General features: G+C 39.6%; 1 protein-coding gene across 1 annotated transcript in view; it reads left to right on the top strand.

Annotated features, from left to right (window-relative positions):
- The window catches only part of LOC124789812 (zinc finger protein 239-like), a 106,833-nt gene that overhangs the window by 1,462 nt on the left and 84,107 nt on the right, over positions 1 to 21,264 (top strand). Inside the window, exons 2-3 of the mRNA XM_047257293.1 lie at positions 313 to 1,162; positions 20,100 to 20,363. Coding sequence (XP_047113249.1) covers positions 833 to 1,162; positions 20,100 to 20,363 — 594 coding nt within the window. The 5' untranslated portion in view covers positions 313 to 832. The remainder of the gene's footprint in view (positions 1 to 312; positions 1,163 to 20,099; positions 20,364 to 21,264) is intronic.

Below are 21,264 nucleotides of genomic sequence, written 5' to 3' on the forward strand. Positions count from 1 at the left end.
TATATAATGAAGGCATTTTTTTAATTTAATTGTCTGCTAATATCATGAAATTGCAATCTGTGTGTGTTAATTTATCAGATAATATTTGTATTTTGTTCTCAGCTGGTTTCATCACTTACAGTATAGTACCAGCTCCCCCCCCCCCCCCCCTCCCTTTTCCCCTCCCAGACAGTTTGTTTCATCAAGCACATGTGCTGCTTGATACTCCTGCAATACTGTAATCATATCTGCTTGTTATTGCTTGAGTCTTTTGATATATAGCCAGCCTTTATAAATTAGCTTATACTGAGATTTTGATTTGATATGTTCCAGAAATGCAAGACTGTCCCTGTTCGAGAACATGCATGTGCTGTTTGTTGAAGCCTGGGAAGCAAAACAAGAATTGTGAGCAAAGCAAGTTTGAAAACAAGGGCAAGCCCATCATATACATGGCATCTATTTCACATCCTGTGTAACACGTATGAGGATAAGTGACTTATTTGTAACTGAGTCCTAATGCAAAATAAAAGTTCGGCCAGAACAGTTCATATTAACCTGTCGAGTGCAGTGGAGTACCCACACACTCGGCTCGACACACAACCGAAGGAATCGTATATATTTTGTAGAACGTCAAAGTGTCCTCCAACTCATGACGAAGTCTGCTATCTTCTTCAAACAGAAGCGGCTAAGAGAAACCAACACACACCCTTTAGAAAGAATAACACTCTACTTGTGATGATATCAGGTGATAGCAGTCTCTCTCTTTGCTAGTGGAGTGTTGCAGATGAGTTAGAAAGGATCTCTTCATGAATGTATGGTTCTGCCATTAGCAGAAATTTTGTAGCTGTAGCGTATGTTGCCATCACCTGGTGCAAGTGCAGGGCGGCTGCTGGCACGGCTTTGGGTGGGTGATCCTCGGCCGCCAGGCTGCTCTCCACCATCTGCGCCACAAACTGTCAGTCGTGGCACTGAGACAACACCTCCAAGGCATACCCATCGTCCATTTGTGTGTGGGCACTGCGGTAAGGCTTATGCACAGTCATCACACCTAGCACACCACGGACGTACACACACCGGAGAGCGTCCATTTGCATGTCAGTTCTGTGGAAAGACATACATGCAGTCATCACATCTGACCCACCATCGCCGCACTCATACTGGCCAACGTCAGTTTGTATGCAAGGTGAGAATGTTATATATGTTGGCACTGGTATTCTATTAATGATTTTTCTTATTCAGTCCTCCTCCCTACGCATCCTCTATATTTATCCTGTCACTCTCCTGATACATCCTCCTAGTGCATTCACTCTTGCAGCATATTTTCCCATAATCCTATAATCTGTAGGTGTGTTTATGAGTTGCTGATCCATATTTTATTCTAAAATTGTTTCAAATTTGAATCGAGAACAACTGTCAACACACTGAGCAAGGTGGCGCAGCGGTTAGCACACTGGACTCGCATTCGGCAGGACGGCAGTTCAGTCCCGCGTCCGGCCATCTTGATTGAGGTTTCCCGTGATTTCCCTAAATCGCTCTAGGCAAATGCTGGATGGTTCCTTTGAAATGGCACAGCAGACTTCCTTCCCTAATCCGATGAGATCGGTGACCTTGCTGTCTGGTCTTTTCCCTCAAAAACAATCCCAATTTCCAACCTAGTAACTTAGAAGCAGATATCCTCAGTGTAACAAAGCTGGTTAAAGTACTTCATAATGGCAAGTGTTCTGGGCTAGATAGCATACTGATTGGGTTGCTATCAGAGTATGCCAATACACTAGCCCCATACTTAGAAATTGTTTAAACTGCTCACTCAACAAAAGACCCATTCCAAAAGGCAGAAATTTGCTTAGGTCACATCAACACTCAAGAAAGAAAATAGGAGTAATCCACTGAATTACAGACTTATTTCACTGGCATCAATTGGCAGAAGGATTTTGGACCACAAAGAAGTTTTACAGGCCCTCTGCTGTTCCTAATGTACATAAATGAATGATTTAGGAGACAATTGGAGCAGCACTATTAGACTTTTTGCGTGTGATACTGTCATTTACCATCTGGTAAAGTTATCAGAATATCACAACCAATTGCAAAATGATTTAGACAAAATATCTGCATAGTGCGAAAAGTTGCAGTTGTCTCTAAGGATAAGATCTTCCACAAGAGCACACAAGAAATCCGTTGAAGTTTGGTTACACGATAAATGACATGAATTTAAAGGCTGTCATGTCAACTAAATACAGAAATTACTACGAACAACTTAAATTTGAATGATCACTTAGGTAGTATTGTAGAGAAGGCAAATCAAAGATTGCTTTTCATTGACAGGCCACTTGGAATATGCAACAGGGTCGACAGAAGCGTCCGATCCAACGCGTCGGCTTTGACCCGTGACGTAAGGGTGTTGTCGTGTGTGACGTCATGACGGCGCGGAGTTTGGTTTGAGTGTGGCTGTCTCCAGTTCTGTTTTATCTTATTTTATTTACTTTTCTGATCTGTTCGTTCTATCTCGTGAGATTTTTTTAAATTTAAAAACACTTATTACTTGTTTTAATTATCTGTTTCCTCGAATTTCTGTTTTAGTTTATTATATTTATCTTTCTGATCTGTTCGTTCTATCCCTTGAGATTTTTTTTAAAAAAGACAAAAAACACTAATCAGCTACTGAAGCATCTTTCTCTTCTATGGGTTGCAGGGGTTACGACCCCTGGGGAGGTGGGTGGGTATTCATGCATGGCTGTCTTCACTTACACGTTGTAGCTACGCAAGGTGTCTAAATTTGTTTATATTTAGTTTGCCCCCCACCCAAAACACCCCATTTCCCGCGCTTGTCCCGTTAGTGTCATTAGGCTTCTTGTGGAAAGTGTGTGTGTGTGTTTGTTTTTGTTTCCGTCATATTTGTGGCGTCATGGGTCAAAGCAGACGGGTGGGATCGGATGCTTCCGTATTTCCTATGCAACAGGTCTGCTAAAGAGACTGCCCACACTACGTTTGTTTGTCCTTGCTAGAATATTGCTTTGCAGTATGGGATCCTTACCAGATAGGGTTGACAGAGGACATTGGAAAAAGTCTAGAGAAGGGCAGCTCATTTTGTATTGTGGTGAAATAGGGTAGAAAGTGTCAGGTATATGATAAGCGAGTTAAGTTGGCAGTAATTAAAACAAAGGTCTTTTGAAGTGTGACGAGATCTTTTCATGAAATTTTAATCACCAACCTTATTCTCCAAATGTGAACTTTTCAGTTTGTTTTCAAATTTTACTTTGCTGTCTGTCATTTTATATCACTGGGTAAGTGATAAAAATGTTAGTTGCAGCATTGTGCACCTCTTTTTTTTTTTTGTGCTGAAGATAACCTTAATGTGAAGTAATGAGTGTAAGTTTTTGTGGTGTTGTCATTATGTAAATCATTGTTCCTTTTGAACTGCAGTGGATTATTTACAACAAACTTCATGAGGAATAAATACACTGTGAAGCAGTAGTCAAGAGTGCCCAACTCCTCAAACACATGTCTACAAAATGTCCACGGGTCAGCACCAGTTATTATTCTTACAGCATGTTTTTGAACTATGAAGACTTTCTTAAAAGATTAGTTACCCCAAAACATGATTCCATATGACATATTTGAATGAATATATGTCAACTTATAGATTTGCCACTCCCTAAGATTTGCAGTGATCCAAAGTGCAAATGTGGCTGAACTGAGTTGTTTTAAGTGTTCCAAAATGTGCTTATTCCAGTTTGAAATTTCCACCCTATTCATTATTTCCTCGCCCTCTTACACATGTAATTGGTGTAGTATCCCTAGATGAGCAAAACTCGATATATTGTGTCTTTTTAAAATTCAGAGTGAGACCATTTGCATAAAACCAGTCAAACGTCATTGTTCACCATTTCTTCTTTTTCCGTATCTGTACTTGGATTGATTACAATATTAATGTCATCTTCAAAAAGAACTAATTCTGCTTGTTGCATATTAGACGGAAGATTATTTACAAATATGAGGAGCAATAGTGGATCTAACATCCAGCCTTGGGGAACCCCATACGTGATTTCTACACAAGTCAGAATAACAACCACAGTCTGTATTGGTTGAATTATGAAGTACAAATTTCTACATTCTTTTTGTTGAATAAGACATTATCCGCTGGTTGGCTATATCGTCAATATTACAAAACTTCCATTTATACAGGTGAATACTGTGATTCACATTATCAGATGCTGTAGGTAGGTCACAGAAAATACTAACCAGTGCTATTTTATTATTTAATGCTTGCCAAATTTTGTGACTGAACGTGTAAGTGGCAGTCTCAGTAGAGCAACTTTCCTGAAATCCTGAATGTGATTCAATGATTATATTGTTTCTCAGGTGAGATAATATTCTAAAACACATTACCTTTTCAAAAAATTTGAAAAAATGATGCCAACTGTGAAACGGGTCATTAGTGTATGACATCTCTGCTATTGTCTTTCTTGAATAGGGGTTTGTCAATGCAATATTTCAATTTCTCTGGAAAAATGCCTTGAGATAGTGATGCATTACACATTTCAGATAAGACTGAGCTTATGTGGGAACAAATCTTTAGTACTATATTGGAAAGACCACCAAAACCGGATGAGATTTTATTTTTTAGAGAATGGAATTTTTTTTTTTTTTTTTTTTATATCAGAAGGAGAAGTTGGTGCATTCATATGATTGAATTTTATGAGAGTTCCTTTCTCAACATACTGCTGTGATTTTTCTCTTGAATTTTTTCTCCCTGATGTTTGTAATATATTTAAGAAATGATTTACATGTATTTGCTACCCATGACCCTCCATTCATTTCAGTAGTCATGTTATCCTGTTCTGTGCCTGGTTGTCCTGTCTCTTGTTTCACTGTTTCATATAGCATTAAGTCTGTTGTTGGAATTACTATATGACATTATGTGCATGTTTCTTGTTTTTAATAACTTTTCTTACTAGTTTTGATTTGTTTTTTAGTGTACAACTAGTGCATAATGTCTAGTTGTTCTTGCCAGAAGGTACATTTCTCTTTTCCTTTCACAAGATACTTTAATCTCCATAGTGATTCATGATGCTTTACATGGATGTTTAATGTCTCTTCTGACTAGCTTATGCAGAAAGCTATTTTCAAATAATGATGTGAATGTACCACAGGATAGATTAACTTTTATGTTGGCATTTGGTTCATTATAAATTTCATCCTAGGAAATCTCTCATAAACTATTGATGAAATCATTTGTCCTCGAGTCATTAAGTATTCTGATTTCCACTGACAATTTTAAGGCATTGATATTTATCCTAGCTGTGCATCATGATTAGACAGAGCATTTGTTATTGAGGAAATAGTTATGTTCTTGTTTTGAGCATTATCAAAGAAAAGATTATCAACTAGGATCCTACTGTCTTTCTCCACTCGTTTTGTAACTTTAATTACTGAGATCAAATTGTAGGATCCAAAAAATATTTCAATGGCACTTTTCCTATTAGAATTCCTTAGAAAATTGAGAGGTGTTAACTGCTTGCTCTTGTGTGACAGCATACTAATAAATCAGGATTCCTCATAAACAGTTTAGTTTCCCAGTGGGAGTCTATATACAATTTCAATTAAAAGTTAGATATTGTTTAGCATTAATTCACAAGCACACACTTCTATGTGTTGATCACTAGAAAATATACTTGTTTCAATGTTTTTGAACTTGCATTCTGACTTAGTATAAGTAACAACTCCTTTTCATATATTAGCCTTACCTGAGTAAGATGCTAGTATGTAATGTTTTGTATGTAACTGATCTAACCCTGTGGTTGTGTGGTGCTCAGATAGGCACCGAATGTCTATCTTTTCAGAGTACTCTTAAGTTTTTGAAACAGACAGAAAGCTCTTGTACCTTGTCACGCAGTCATCTAATATTTAGATGAAATAAGCTAACTTACTTTTTTGTGCATTCTTAAGCATTTTTAGGGCTGTTTTGTTATTTTGACTTCTTTTAAATCACATTGCCTGAATTCTGACTCTAATCTAGAAAAAGATACCTCTCTGACGCCAGTAACCACACGGGTCTTGCTTATGTGATGGTGCACGACTGCCCCACTCCCACCCTCCCCGGTATGTTTTCTGCAAGAAGCTCAGCTAATGTATCTTTCCCTCTCCTATTCAGGTTTAGGCTGTGTCAAGTGTATCCTCGTCTCCCAATTATAGCAACAGGTACTGCAGTCTTATTTGATTTAATTTCAGTTAGCAACATCTTCTTCAACTCAGTGTTAACACAGCTGATAGCGATGTTAACTCGGGCTGTTCAAGACACTGTGGGACCACCACCACCTCATATTTGTGCGTATAGTTGCCATTCTTATTTCATTCTGGTCATCCCATTGCTGTAATTGCTGTCCTTAGTCAGACTTTCCCCACTCCACCTACTACAATAACCTGATCCTATGTGCCAAAATATTTGCACAAATTCCCTGTATCTTCTGTCTCCTGGCTAAGCACAGCATATGGCTTCACAATACTTGTGATCCTGTTCCTGTCCTGTACCACCTGGCATACATCCTTCCTGTGGCTACTATGTAGCAGCAAGGCTCTTCTTCCTACTCTGTTGGTACCAAGTTACACTGAATTTCTTTGCTAGAGGTCTGCTGCACTCAACAGTGGCCTACTTCTGGTAACACATTAAACTTATTCGATACTGCAAGCTCAGCTGTTGGTGAAAAAGTTGATGAACTCTTCCCCTTGTGCCAATTGCTTGTTACCTTTACCCGGTTCCCACAATCTTTTCCCCCTTCAATCTATAGATTTCAGATTTCGCATGTTCTTATTCAGCCTGAAGGGTACAGATCTTGTCTTCTAGAGTGTGGGACAGCTGAGAAATAGTCTGAAAGTGTTTCGAAGAACCCCTTACCAGGCATTTAAGTGTGAATTGCAGGGTATTGATGTAGATGTTAAGGAAAAAAGAGAAAAGTATTGGTAATTGTGGTATTGCTTGTGCATAAATTTGCAACCAGCTCATCTTTTTCACTTTTTATGTGAAAAATCAATCCATTATTGTGTGGAGTGTTAAAAGTAGATTTTTACTATTTTGATGAGATTTATCTGGTTTCTTTCAGACTCTCAGGTCATGTCCAGTAAAGTAAACTATTATGCAAATAAGTTTATCGTGTGGTAACTAATAACACAATACAGTTTATTTACTGTATACTTTGTTAAAAAGAAATAAGATTGACTGTAGTAGCTTGCTCAGTAATTGTTCCATTGACATTGGCTGATGTTTCCCCCCGTTATTTTATTTTGTGTTTGTGATTCTTGATGCATTTTAGGCAATAATGCAAATAGGATGTAAATTCAGGCAAATGTGATGTCAGTGTTCTGTAAGCGTTCTGTAATATCAGTTTTCTCCATATTTTTTTGTTGTCAAGGAATAGTGTCTATACTTATTGTTTTATCTCTGCTGATATGTAGACTTTTTAAGTATTTAGAAAAGTACTGAATTAGACTACTTGGAACTGGTGTGCACAGCCCAGAAATAAGGTATAACTGTGATTAGCAGTTTGTTGCTGTCTTTTGTATCATCATCAGTGTTTTGTCTGTTGATGCTATTGAATTGGAACATATCTGTTAGTCTTTGGATTTCAAGTAGTGGTGATAGAGGTACAGTAATAAAATAACTTAATAAACAATTTACCAATACATTTAATTTACAGAAGAGGGAAAACTTTGTTTATATAGTTATTTACATGTCAAGTTCTGTAGGATCAAGTTGAGGAGCAAATCTCACAGGTCATGGAACGTGTCAATACGTGAAATTACAACATAAAAGTAATAAGATAAAAATAAAATATTTATGAACCTGAAAAAGTCAATCCTTAAGCTTAAGTAAACATAATTAACAATACAACAAGAATCAGCGTAATTTTTTTCAAGGAACTAAACAGAATAGGAGTGACCCACGAGGAAACTCTTCAGTTTTCATTTGAAAGCGCATGGGTTACTGCTAAGATTTTTGAATTTGAGTGGTAGCTTATTGAAAATCGATGCAGCAGTGTACTGCACACCTTTCTGCACAAGTTTTAAGGAAGTCCAATTCAAATGCAGGTTTGATTTCTGCCAAGTATTAACAGAGTGAAAGCTGCTTATTCTTGGGAATAAGCTAATATTGTTAACAAGAAATGACAATAAGGAATATATATATTGAGAGGCCAATGTCAAAATACCCAGACTCATGAACAGGGGTCAAGGGGTTCGTGGACTTCCACTTATTGCCCAAACCGCCCATTTCTGAGCCAAAAACATCCTTTTAGAATGGGAAGAGTTACCCCAAAAAATGATACCATACGACATAAGCGAATGGAAAATAAGCATACAGTATTTCAGAATTACCGGTAATACTAGAAGGCATATAATTTATATAAATAAGGAACAGGAGTGGCCCCAACACTGATCCCTGGGGCACCTTTCATTTGACCGTACCCTACTCAGACCCCATATCACAGCCGTTATCAACATTGTGAATAATGACCTTTTGGTGTCTGTTGTTAAAGTAAGAGGTGAACCAATTGTGAGCTACTCCCCATATTCCATAATGATCCAACTTCTGGAGAAATATTTTGTGATCAACACGAATGCCTTGGTTAAATCAAAAAATAAGTCTAGCATTCGAAACCTTTTGTTTAATCCATCCAGTACTTCACAGAGAAAAGAGAATATAGCATTTTCAGTTGTTAAGACTTCTAAAGATGCAGCCTTTTCAATAACTTTAGCAAACTCTGATGGCATTGAAATAGGTCTAAAATTGTCTACATTATCCCTACTGAGTACTTTAAGTGTTCAGGAAACTGACCATTCCTAAAGGAAAAATTACAAATATGGCTAAATACAGGGGTAACACTTGCAACACAGTACTTTAATATTCTGCTAGGGACTCCATCATAACCATGAGAGTCCTTAATCTTCAGTGATTAAATTGTTGACTCAATCTCCCCGTCTGTATCACAGAGGAGTATTTCAGACATCAATCTCAGAAAGGCATTTTCCGAGAAAGTTATATGATTTATGTAGGAACTAAATTTTTATTTAATCCACCAGCAATGCTCAGAAAACGATTGTTAAATAAGTGTACATATATGTGATATATCAGTAACAGAAATATTTTTACTACGAACTGACTTCATATTGTTGACCTTGTGCTGCTGACCAGACACTTCCTTCACAATTGACCATATGGTTATAATTTTATCCTGTGAATTAGCTATTCTATTTGCATACCACATACTCTTTGCCTTCCTAATAAGATTTTGAAGCACCTTACATTACTGTTTGTAATGGGCTATTGTAGCTTGGTTGTGACTATTTCTAGCATTTTGATATAATTCCCACCTTGTTCTACATGACATCCTTATCCCACTAATCATCTACCCGGGCTGCCTGTTACTGCTAGTACCCTGTTTAGAACATTCTAATAGAAAGCAACTCTCAAAGAGCATGAGAAATGTGTTATGGAAAGCATTATATTTATCATCTTTGTTATCTGCGCTATAAACGTTCTACCACTATTGTTCCTTAACGAGGTTTAAAAAATTCACTGTTGCTGTTGGTTTAGCTTTCCTACATAGTTTTTAATTATATGTGACTTTTGTTTGAGCACAAAAGCCTTTTAGTGTTAAAATTTGTGCATCATGGTCTTTTACTAACAGAATGCCCGTGTAGTAGTGAAGAATGAATAAAAATATTTTCTATGGCTATGCTACTGTTCCCCTGCACCCTAGTTGGAAAAAAACACAGTTTGCATCAGATCATATGAATTTAGGAGATCTACCAACATCCTTTTTCTTGCACAATCATGTACAAAATTAATATTGAAGTCAACATATAGAACTACTTTTTGGTGCTTCTTACAAAGTGAATCAAGAACCCTCTCTAGCTTGAGCAGAAATGCTCTGAATTCTGAGTTAGGGGACCTAGAAACAGCAACAATTAGAAGTTTAGTTTCACTACTTTCAACTGCCCCTGCACAACATTCAAATATCTGTTCAATGCAGTGTCGTAATACATCTATGGACCCAAATGTTTTTTACGTAGGTAGCCACACCCCCACCCCGCAAAGAACTCCTTGGAAAAACAGCCAACTAATCTGTATCCTGGTAATGGAAGCCTCTGAACTGTCAAATTACTTAAGTGGTGCTCCGATATACCAATAATTTCAGAGTCAACATCTATAAGCGGTTCACTAACTTTATCTCTAATACATCTAATATTTTTATGAATTATGGTAATTCCTTCTCTACTAGGAAACATGACATCCTCTGAAGGTGAGCCCTTCTCGAGGGACTTCCATTAAGCAGGTATACCTATCAGCTGACTTCAGTCTAAAAGAAGTGCACCTCTAACACCAACTACTACAGGAATTTTTCCACAAGTGATTCCACTACCACCCACTACACTGTAACCTATAAACTTCGCCAGCCTCCCCTTCCCATACCTATTGAGATGCAGGCCATGCCTGGTGAAAACTGATCTACTGATACACCCAACTGGCACCACGAAAATGTGACCCATGCCCTCCGCCATCAGTGCCTAAAAGCCGCATTAAGATGAGGCTGATCATGACGCTGAAGCAGTTGTAGGAAATGCACATTAGCACCACCAGTTTGAATAGGTATCTTTACCAGGTCACCACTGACATCATATTCCCCGTCCCTATTGAGATTGTTTCCTGCTCCACCCACTGTCACTAACCGATCCTCCTTTGTAAAATTCCTACATAATTCCCCTTTGCTGTCAGTCATTTGAGCCAACTCTGCACTAGGCTTCACAATGCTGATGACCTGGTACTCAATCCCCAACACTTCCTGCAACTGCTGGCCCACACCTCTACCATGTGAATCTGGATACTGATAGTCACAAATTAACTTGGAGGCATATTTGCAGTAGAAAGGATTACCATGAATCTGGAGGCTGCATGAAACATTTTGCCAACAATGTCCACAAGTTTTGACTGTGGTATGATAACAATACTGTATTTTTAAACATGAATGTTTGATATGTTTGAGCTTAATATTTACATTGTAGGAAAAGATAGATTGCTGCTTAGTGAAAGATGACACATTGACCTGCACACAGGCACAACTAGAAGACCTTTACGCATTAGCTTTCAGCCACAGCCTTTATCAAAAACAGAAAACACACACACACACACACACACACACACACACATTGATACAAACGAGCAAAGCACATTTCTCTCATCCATGACTACCATCTCCAGTAGCTCGGACTGGAATGAAACCGTCATGTAGAGTGGAAGCAGCAATTTGGAGAGGAAGGGTGAGTAATAGAAGTGTATGGGTGGAGGGAGAGAAGAATGTGCAGCATTGGGAGGCTGTGGGGTGAGGATGCAAAGGAGGAGGGGAAATAGAGTGAAAACAGAGAGAAGCTGGAAAAGATGGGCAGGGGCTTTGGCAGAGGATGGGAGACAAGAATAGTGAGGAGGTGATAGGAAGGAGAGGGTGGAAATTGTTGGATGGAGGGTGTGGGGACAGCATGTTACTGAAATTATTCCGGCTTCCACCTAAGGTAACATCAACGTACAGTAACATACTGCCCACACGTGCTCCACCCAACAGTTTCCACCCCCTGTGTGCTGTCACCTCCTATTCTCACCTCCCACACACTTTGTGTGCTGCCAATTCACCACCCCCCCCCCCCCCATCTTTTCCTGCTCCTCTACTTTCTCACTCAGTTTCCCCTCCCTCCATCCTTCCCCAACAGCCTCACAACACTGCACCTTTTGGAAGTCTAGTACCTGCACAGTGCTCTTCTCTCCCACATGGCCCATACACTGCTATCCCCTCACCACCACCTCCACCACCACCACCACCTGATTACTGCTTCAGTTCTATGTGACAGTTGCGTTCCAGCCCGAGCTGTTGGAGGTGGTGGTCACGCGTTGTGTAAGGTGTGCCTGCTTGCTTGCTTTTGTGTGTGTGTGTGTGTGTGTGTGTGTGTGTGTGTGTGTGTGTGTGCGTGCTTTTCTGGTGAAGGCTGCGGCTGAAAGTTAATGTGTAAGTGTCTTTTATCTGTGTCTGTCTGCAACTCAATGTGTCACCTTTATGGCAAGTTGCAATTTATCTTTCCCATACACTGTTAATATTCCAGCCCAAGAGTTTCCATTGTTTGAGCTTAATATTTTTCATGTACTTTCCATTCTCATTTTTGAAGTGCTGAGTAGAGTCTGTTTCAGATGTTCAAATAAGTACATATGAAAACTGTAAGAGACAACATTGTGATAATATGCAGTATTTGTTGTTGTTGCGCAGTCACTTTCGGATTCAGTTTTGGTTGTTCTTAGTTGTACTTCATTTCCTTGGGTGCATCTGAGCTAATTCCATACACACAAAAATCTTCTGTGGGAGAAAATGACACACATCAATGGAATAGGTGAAATGCTGTACACCCTCTCATAGTCATAGTTCAAAGGGACACTATAGTGAGGTTAAAAAACTTGCAATTTTGGCAGTTCTGTGGATAATGATTGAATGGGAACATTGCTGCCAGAATGCACCTACCACTTGCCTACTGCAATAGGTGCTTTGTTGTTACCCAGCTATCAGAGAAACAATGTTACATTACTTTTCACTTGGGCTGATTTGAAATAAGTCAGATTTGACAGTGCATGAAAGAAAGGGTATACAGGAAGCCTAATTCTGCTATGCACTTCATTCATTTTGTCGAGCTGGAAGTGTGGGATTTTTGGCTGAGACATCTTTACAAGTTCTCTTAACTCTGCTGTATTTGTGCTAGGTTCAGAGTCCTCTGATGCAACACTTTTCTATATCAAAAATAAAATATCTGCTTTCCACCGCTGCATTGTTGGAACTTGATACATAATGGAATGGTGTGACACATGTCCATTGCTGTTGTTGAATTCTGAGGAATATTTTGGAGCAGAAAAGTAGAGCCTCTTTCATGGAAATTTTGGCATTCATTACACCATGAGAGTCACTTTGGAAAAACACAGCAATAAGCAGTTTCGAACACAGTCAGAAGCGAAACCAACATGAAGCCCAAGTATTCTACTACATTTGCCTGATGTTTTAGTTGTTTCTTTGGTCGTGTAATCTGTGCAGTCTTTTGTCAACATGTGTCATTCAGTAACCCACAACTCGGCAAGCCACATGATATTTTCAAATGAAATGCTCCTCACAGTAGATAACTGGCATTTCTGAGCTACTATGTCATTTCTGTTGATGATAAACATTAAGGACAAAAGTTTTAATGCCAAAAACAAGCTTGTGAAGATAATTTCAAAGAGACATCTTGCTCCCAGTAAATTGTCTTTATTAAAAGTGGGTTATTACTTACCTTGATAATGACCACACACGTTGCAAGATTACATCTTGCTGGAATATGTTCTTCGTAGTTATCCATCCAGCAAAACTTCTTTCCTTGTCTGGTGGTTCAGGGGAAGCGTGACTTCATGTTGCTTCATCATTCACATCTTCTTTTCTTTCCTTTCCTTTCCATTCTATTCTAATTCTCAGCACAATAGGTTTATGAATGTTAAGTGGAGTGGCATTTCTGTCCACCAAGCATCTAAAACTAGCCTTTCAATTCAAAATACACACAGAGTACACAAATTCACAGCTGTGTTCATGGATTGGAATTCCACTTCCAACCCAGCTGCATTCAGATTGTGTGTCGGCGGGATGCACTGTAACTGCTGACAGTGACCTGTCCAAAATTTGATTATAGTGTGTACAGTAAATTTTGACATTGCTGACAAGGTACTAGCCTTTGTGCAAATTAGTGTCATTTTATTGCTAGTTGCTGATATGGAGTGTTCACCAAAGTTTTTTATGTCAGAGTTCCTCCCTAACATTTCTGATAGAGGTTTAGTATGCCAAATAAGGGCAAGTTTACTTAATTTTGTTGGATATAAATCACAACCTCTTATGACAAAAGCATTTTGTTTGTACATTTTTCTTACAGTATTACAAGGTTTCTTTGTACATTTCTGTGTATACAACTGCTATTAACACATATGAAATTTATTTCTTTGCTTATTGAAGGATGCTAAATACAATTTGACTGGGTGTTGTATCTCCAAACTCTGTCCGCCCACTTACCGCCATGTGTCTTCGTGTAGTAGTCCTAGAAAATAGGAAGAATTAACCTTCCTTGTGGTAAACAGTTATGATGTAGCAAAAAAATAAAAAAAAACTACATCTATACTCTGCAGACAACTGTGAAATGTACAGAAAGGGATTTCCCATTGTACCAGTTCTTTCATCCATGTATGAAGCACAGGAAGAATGATCACTTAAAAGCACAACCTCATGCACTGTAACTAGTCTAACATTGTTTTCATGATCTGTATGAGAGTGAAATATAGGGTCCTGTAGTAAATTTATAGATTCGTCATTTAAAACTGGTTCTTGAAACTTCATAAATAGGACTTTGTGAAATAGTTTGAAGTGCTTACCATTTCAGTTTTTCAGCATCTCCTTGGATCAAACAAACCTTTGACCATTTGCACTGCTCTTCCTTGTGTAAATTCAATATCCCTCGTTTGACCTATTTGTTACATGTCTCTCACATTTCAACAATATTCTGTGATGGGTAGATAAGTGTTTTGTAAGTAGTCTCCATTGTAGACCGATTATATTCTCCCAATATGTTACCAGTGAAGCAAAGTCTTCTACGTACTTCATGTACTGCTGAGTCCCAAACGATCTTTAGATTTCATATCCCAACAAATTGTAACACCAAGTCTACATGTGAGCTGATGGATTCCAGTTGACTCGTTCATATTGTAGTATTAGGATACTACCCATTTTTGTTTTCTTTTGTGATGTGCACAATTTCACATTTCTGGACACTTGGAGTATGTTGCCTGTCTCTGCACTACTCTGAAACCCTGTCAAGATCTGACCGAATTGTTGTTCAGTTTTTTTTTCATGCAGCACTTAATTATAAATAATTACATTGTCTGTGAAGAGTTTGAGGTTACTACAGTGTTGTCTTCAAGGACATTAATATACATTAACAGAGAGTGCCACAATACAATTTTGTAACGCGGTTTACTGCAGGGTAGGAGTAGGTGAATGGTTCTCAGCTGTAGGTTGGCTATGTAGCGGGTGAAGAAGGCAGCAGTCAGTTGATTAAACACTTTATTAATGAACACAAACAGATGCAGTTCAGGACATCTGAAACAGACTACAGATGATGGGTGGTGATCCTCGGTCCCCAGTACTTGGGTATGGGTGTGTCGACGCAAGCGTTTCCTGTGGTGTAGCAGTGAGCCAGTGTCTTTGTGCCTGGGTTGAACACTAAAGATAGTACTTGTTGATTCACATGCTGGTGGAGGCAGTGTCATGGATGAGGTGATGACTGTCACAGGCTGAACAACCCAACTGTTAAGACTTGCTGAGGGGCTGGTCCTAGTGGTTTAAATCCCATTTCCATGTGCTGAAGATCATGTTTAACGAGGCCGTGTCATAATATCTGTAACCAGTCGATGGACTGGTGTAGCGCACTCAGGGGGTTGATCAGTCATGCAAAGGGAGTCGGTGTGACATTCCTAACGTGAAAGCTCTGACTACAGAAGCTGTGTCTGCTGATGCTGCTGAGCTGGCAGGGCATTGGCAAGCAACTGTGGCCTGACTTAGGTTGCTGGGCTGTGGTACTGGCTCTCAGTATTTGAGCTGTTACATTTCCTCCCTCCTTGGATTAATCTAGTCTTCTGGATTCTGGTTTTGTTGGTCTGACTAACCAGACACTTTCACATGTATTCGTTGCTTGAATAAGACTTTGCCGTGTCCTCCTTTTCATTATATTTACAGTAGGTACGGTATTTCCCCTCTTACAGTGCTTAAGCAATGAGTTTCTACACCCTTTTTTCTTTCACAATTTGTTAATGTTCACTATGGTTGAGTCACTACTTCACTGGTACTGGGATGACTGTTGTATTGTTGTGGATCCGCTGCCTGAAGGAAGGTAAGGATAGGATTTGGGCAATTCTACATCCGAGGTGGCAGTACACAATACTTACTATGTTCAGAATTACACAAATGGCAGATGTGGTAATCCCTACAGCTTTGAATTGATCTCTTCATTTGTTCTTATGTTCCCTGATGTGGTTGAGTAGATCTTCCATTGTCACATGATCATATTGTGCTGCTATCATCTGGTGCAGGGTAGCTAGAAGAAGTGCGTCTAACATATTGTTTAGGAAAGACGGGTTTTCCTTGGGCAGGATTTTGAAAGGTAGGTCCGGAAGATGAATTAATGAGTAGCTGGTGTTTAGAGTTGCGGTTCTGTTAATAACCAGAAAGTGAGATCTGAAATGTTGCATTGTGTACCATTCATTAGCAATCCCTGACCTTGTAGCTTCATGTGCTGGGCACTGCCAAAATGTCCTTGGTCACAGCAGGTGGCAATGACTACTATCATTTTCAGTACTTAGAGTTCAGCCAGTGTGACCCTATCTTCTGGAAAAATTCAGTTTTATTTGTAATGACCTCTTTGACCTTAGTTGTGGGCTTCTCAGAGCAAAACGTGGGGCAAACAGTGACTTACCTGGCACAGCACTCCAGTGGCTCAACGGTGGAGAGTAGTACTTCCTCAAATCCCTCATCTTAAATGGCTGAAATGACCAAGAAAACATCAGTTGTAAACAACCTTCAACCCTTATGGCTACACACCAAAGCGTGTCACACATATACTCACTCGCTACCAACCCACTTTCTGTCTGCTTAGCTGCTACTATACCAGCTACATATAAAACAAAACAATTTATTTAAATTAGACACACTAATGTTCTATTAACAGTTCTATAACCAATTTCCTATACGCAAATGTCCTCCATGAACCGTTCCTGTAGAAATAACGCATCATAAATATAGGCATAATTCAAACTGATCAATAATTACAAACATTCAACTCGCCTCATGATCTTAAGATGTATGAATGTGGTGGAACAATCTCGGGTACACTCTGTGTCATTTTCTACCCTTTTGTTATGCTTTCTTTACTCGAGTCCCTTCCCCCTTCAGAAGGAGTGCCAGCAATTGAGGCAGAGCTTCCAGCCCACCTTGAAATGGGCAGTTTCTACTCAAAGGAAAACTGTGGTTGTATTTAACATTAACTGGGGATGTCGTTTAGACTACGTGATAGGGTCTTTAGTATTTCAGGATTAATTTCTCTGTTTTACCCATCAGAACATGAGGGTTATACATCATAATTCACTCTCCAGTGTGATACTTAGATAATTTTGCTTTCTTATTGTGAATGTTTTCCTGTCATTAAAGAGTCTTTGTGTCCTTTTTTCACTTGACACCTTATTCCTTTTAGCCTAACCTTTCAGTAACGTTCTGAACATAGGATACAGCCTCCCCTGGAAATAGGTTGACATAATTCAAAATATGAGGATGTTTTTCTACCAAAAAGGATCTCATAGAGTGTAAGATATGTGGTTTTGAGGATTTTTGAATTATATGCACTAATGACATGCAGTAACAGGGTGTCCCAATTATCATGACTACTATTCTCATAATAACTTAGTATTTTGCTCAATGTCCCATGCCCTCTCTCATGTTTTATTGTTCACTTGAAGGGCAAGTTTGTAACTTCTTAATGTGCAGTAGTCGAGATAGCTGTTTAAAAAATTCAGACATAAAGTTTGTGCATTGGTCTGTTGCTATTGCTTCCGGTGTGCCGAATTTCAATAGCCAGTGGTTAATGAAAGCGTGAGCCACTGTGTCTGATTCTTGGTTTGTTATGGCAGTCATGGCCAAGTACATTCAAAAAATGATTGATTATGTTTAGTAAAAGGTTTATCTGCTTCATGATTATGTTTAGTAAAAGGTTTATCTGCTTCATGCAGCCTTTGCAGTTGTATTTGCGAACACTCTATGAAAAATCTTTGAATGCAATGGATGAAGCTCTTTATGAAGTCCTCAGTGTATTGTTTCCACTGTGACCACCAGTAATTTACCGCAATGCAGTAGTCCATGGCTCCTCATCCTTTGTGCTCAGCTGTTTCCAGGTCTGCTGTGCACTGCTGTGGATAGTCTTTAGTGTGATGTTTATTCAGCAAGCCCAGACCCAGAATGATGACGTAGCCAACGCCCACGAAAAGCAGAACTTCCGTGCACATTCAGAAGTCTCTCCCTCCAGCCACCATTACCTGTGATCCTGTATCCAAAAACAGCTTACAAGACCTTTCCTTTATATAGCTAAATAGAGAAACGTATGTTACTGATTTTGCACTAGGATCTCCCATAGTCAAAACTTACTGGGAGCGTTGCACAGTGGTCACATCACCCCACAGACCGTTTAACACAGAAGGCAAGTGTTGCACTGATTTGGTCATCTATGTGCGTTTGAACATTTTTGAAGAGAGTGCTGCTCCGCCTTTGAAATTGTACTTTCGTATGGAAAAATTGAATTTGTCCTGGAGCACCATACCTGTAACAGTCTACCAGTGCATTAAGGGATACCCATTTCTCCCTGGGTCTTCTACAGAATCAAAGCTACTGCAGTTGTCACTGCTTCATCCAGGTCTCTTGGAAACTCCATGCATACTTTCTGTAACATTTCAGATGGCAGGCCCTGCAGAAAAGCATCATGTGCACATTGTTCTGCATCCAGCAAAGTGGCTTTATTGGCACAGTCATCACTCATTGATTCATAGGCATTGACAAAGATTTGCCCAATATGGTCCACAAAACTCTGACTGACTCTCCCTGCTGCTGTGATACATCATTAAATTATTCGCAGTAATGCTGCAAGGTGTTCTTCTTTCTACAAATGTCCACTAACCTTTCCTGAAAGTCTGCGAAACACTGAGCATCTTGCTATTTCTCATTGCACATAGTGTATGACTTGGCATTCCCTACTAATTTTAAATGAGCTCCAGTTCCCTAATTTCACATCCGTGTCCAAACTGTCTGTAAATACAAAACTACCTTCACCAGATCCCAGTATCACCAATGAGGCCATACCAGAATCAAGGATGGGTGAAGACACAACAGATGGCCTTCCATTCTTTCTCCCTCTACACAAAACTTCATTGTCATCTCTAACCTTAGCTACCTCGTCAGCTCTAGCCTTAGCTACCTCATGTAGTAGATGTTGAATTGTTTCCTGGGTTGTTGCTTTCTCATGTACAGCCATTTCGCTCAACACTGCCACCACAAGTGTATAGTTTAATCAAAATAGACAGGAAAGGACAGACACAATGAGACAGGCCCAAAATAAAACATTTTGTTCTGTCACTTACATAAAAACTTGCACAGACCACCACTGCTGCTGCACATCTTTCACTTCAATGCCCCATTGGACAACATTTACAGTTCCAGCAGGTATTCTGACACAAAATATTGTAACAATTTTTATTGCAGCATAGGAGTGGGCGACTGTTTCTCTATTTGAGGTTGGTAGTGGAGAAGGCAAAGAGGGCAGCCAATATGTTTATATATCACTTTATCAATAAACACTAACAAATATGGTTTGAACCATCTGATCTCCATCCCTCAGGTGTGCCAATGCAGCATTCCTCGTGGGGAGTAGCAGTGGCCCAGCTACCACAGTATGCTGGTGAATGGCGGCTGATGATCGTAGGATGGGGTGGTAGTGTGGCAGCAAGACGACATCTCTTTGCCCGGGTTGGATAGTCGGGCATCAGTCATTGGTTTGTGGTCCTGTGAAGGCAGTGTCATAGATTCAGTGACGACTGACACAGGCTGTGTGTCATAGGGTGACTCAGCTGTGATGACTTGCTGGTGGTTTAAATCCCATTTCCATTTGCTGACTGTTGTTGAAGGACACGTTAAGACATATTGAGCAGGATCAGTGGCCTGGAATGGTGTAATCAGTAGTTTGGTCGATCATGAGGCGGGACTCCGCTTGTTGTCCCCCACGCAGAAGTGTCAGCCGTGGAACCCCCCTCTGTTGATCCGGCATTGGCTGGTAACTTGTGTGTGTGTGTGTGTGTGTGTGTGTGTGTGTGTGAGAGAGAGAGAGAGAGAGAGAGAGAGAGAGAGAGAGAGAGAGAGAGAGAGAGAGACAATACAGAATTACAATGAATGTTGTTTTTCTGTGTTGACTGCCATTCTAATTGTTTGTGTTTGCAGGTATGTGGGAAGTCGTACTGCTATTCATCTCACCTAGCAGTACACACAAGGACACACACAGGTGAAAGGCCCTTCACATGCCAACAGTGCGGGAAGACTTTCGCACAGTCATCGCACCTGTCACATCACCGCCGTACTCATACAGGAGAGAGGCCATTTGTGTGTAAGGAATGTGGGAAGTCATACATGTACTCATCCCATCTTGTAGTACATCGACGGTCTCACACTGGTGAAAAACCATTTATTTGTCGAGACTGTGGTAAGGTCAGTACTCCGAAATAACTCTTGACCAATAATAAATATTTTAATTCCAAGTTATTATTTTCTTTTGTTTTGAATAATTTTAGTTTAACAGTTATGTTGTAAGACATGATCACTATTCAGAATTTGTTTCTGTGTCATCTGCTACCTATCAATACAGAGGAGGTTTTTGATGTGTGACACTCATGAATGTAAGCATATGGCTTAGTGCTACAGGAAATGAGTGACAGTAGAGGCTCATTCCAGAATATTGCTAAAGTGTGTGGTACCCATACCAAATAGGACTAACAAAGGATGTTGAATATATACAGACAAGGCCAGCATGAATGGTCACAGGTTTGTTTGACCTGTGCGAGAGTGTTATATTGATGCTGAAGAAACTGAACTGGCAAGACTCTTGAAGATAGACATAAACTATTCCAAGAAAGTCTATTAACAAAGTTTTAAGAATTGGCTTGAAATGATGACTCTATGTCAACGCACACACAGAGCCATTCAAACACTGACTCTTCTCGTACTCATACGTGAATGGACCAGGAACAAACACTAATAACTGGCACAATGTGACGTACTCTCTGCCATGCAGTTCACCGTGGCTTGCAGAGTAGTTCTAGAAATTTATTTCCTCATTCTTATCTTTTATGCCATGCGAAAGTGACTTCATATTGATGCAGTTTGGAAGCTCCACATATAAAGTGTTTGCCTCTAACAGTGAGATATTGCATCATTCACAACTTCAGAAGTTGCCTTGTGCCTGCAAATGTTCAGATGTTTCAGTGGAATGTAGTATATCGTATTTATCAAGGTTCGTAACACCTCCTCCCTCCTCCCAGGTTCTCTACAGAGTAATTTACATGAAAAGGAGACTTCAGCCAAACTCTCCAGAGGTACAATAGAGGATTGG

The sequence above is a fragment of the Schistocerca piceifrons genome, chromosome 3, assembly GCF_021461385.2.
Source record: "Schistocerca piceifrons isolate TAMUIC-IGC-003096 chromosome 3, iqSchPice1.1, whole genome shotgun sequence".
Taxonomy (NCBI): Eukaryota; Metazoa; Arthropoda; class Insecta; order Orthoptera; family Acrididae; genus Schistocerca; species Schistocerca piceifrons.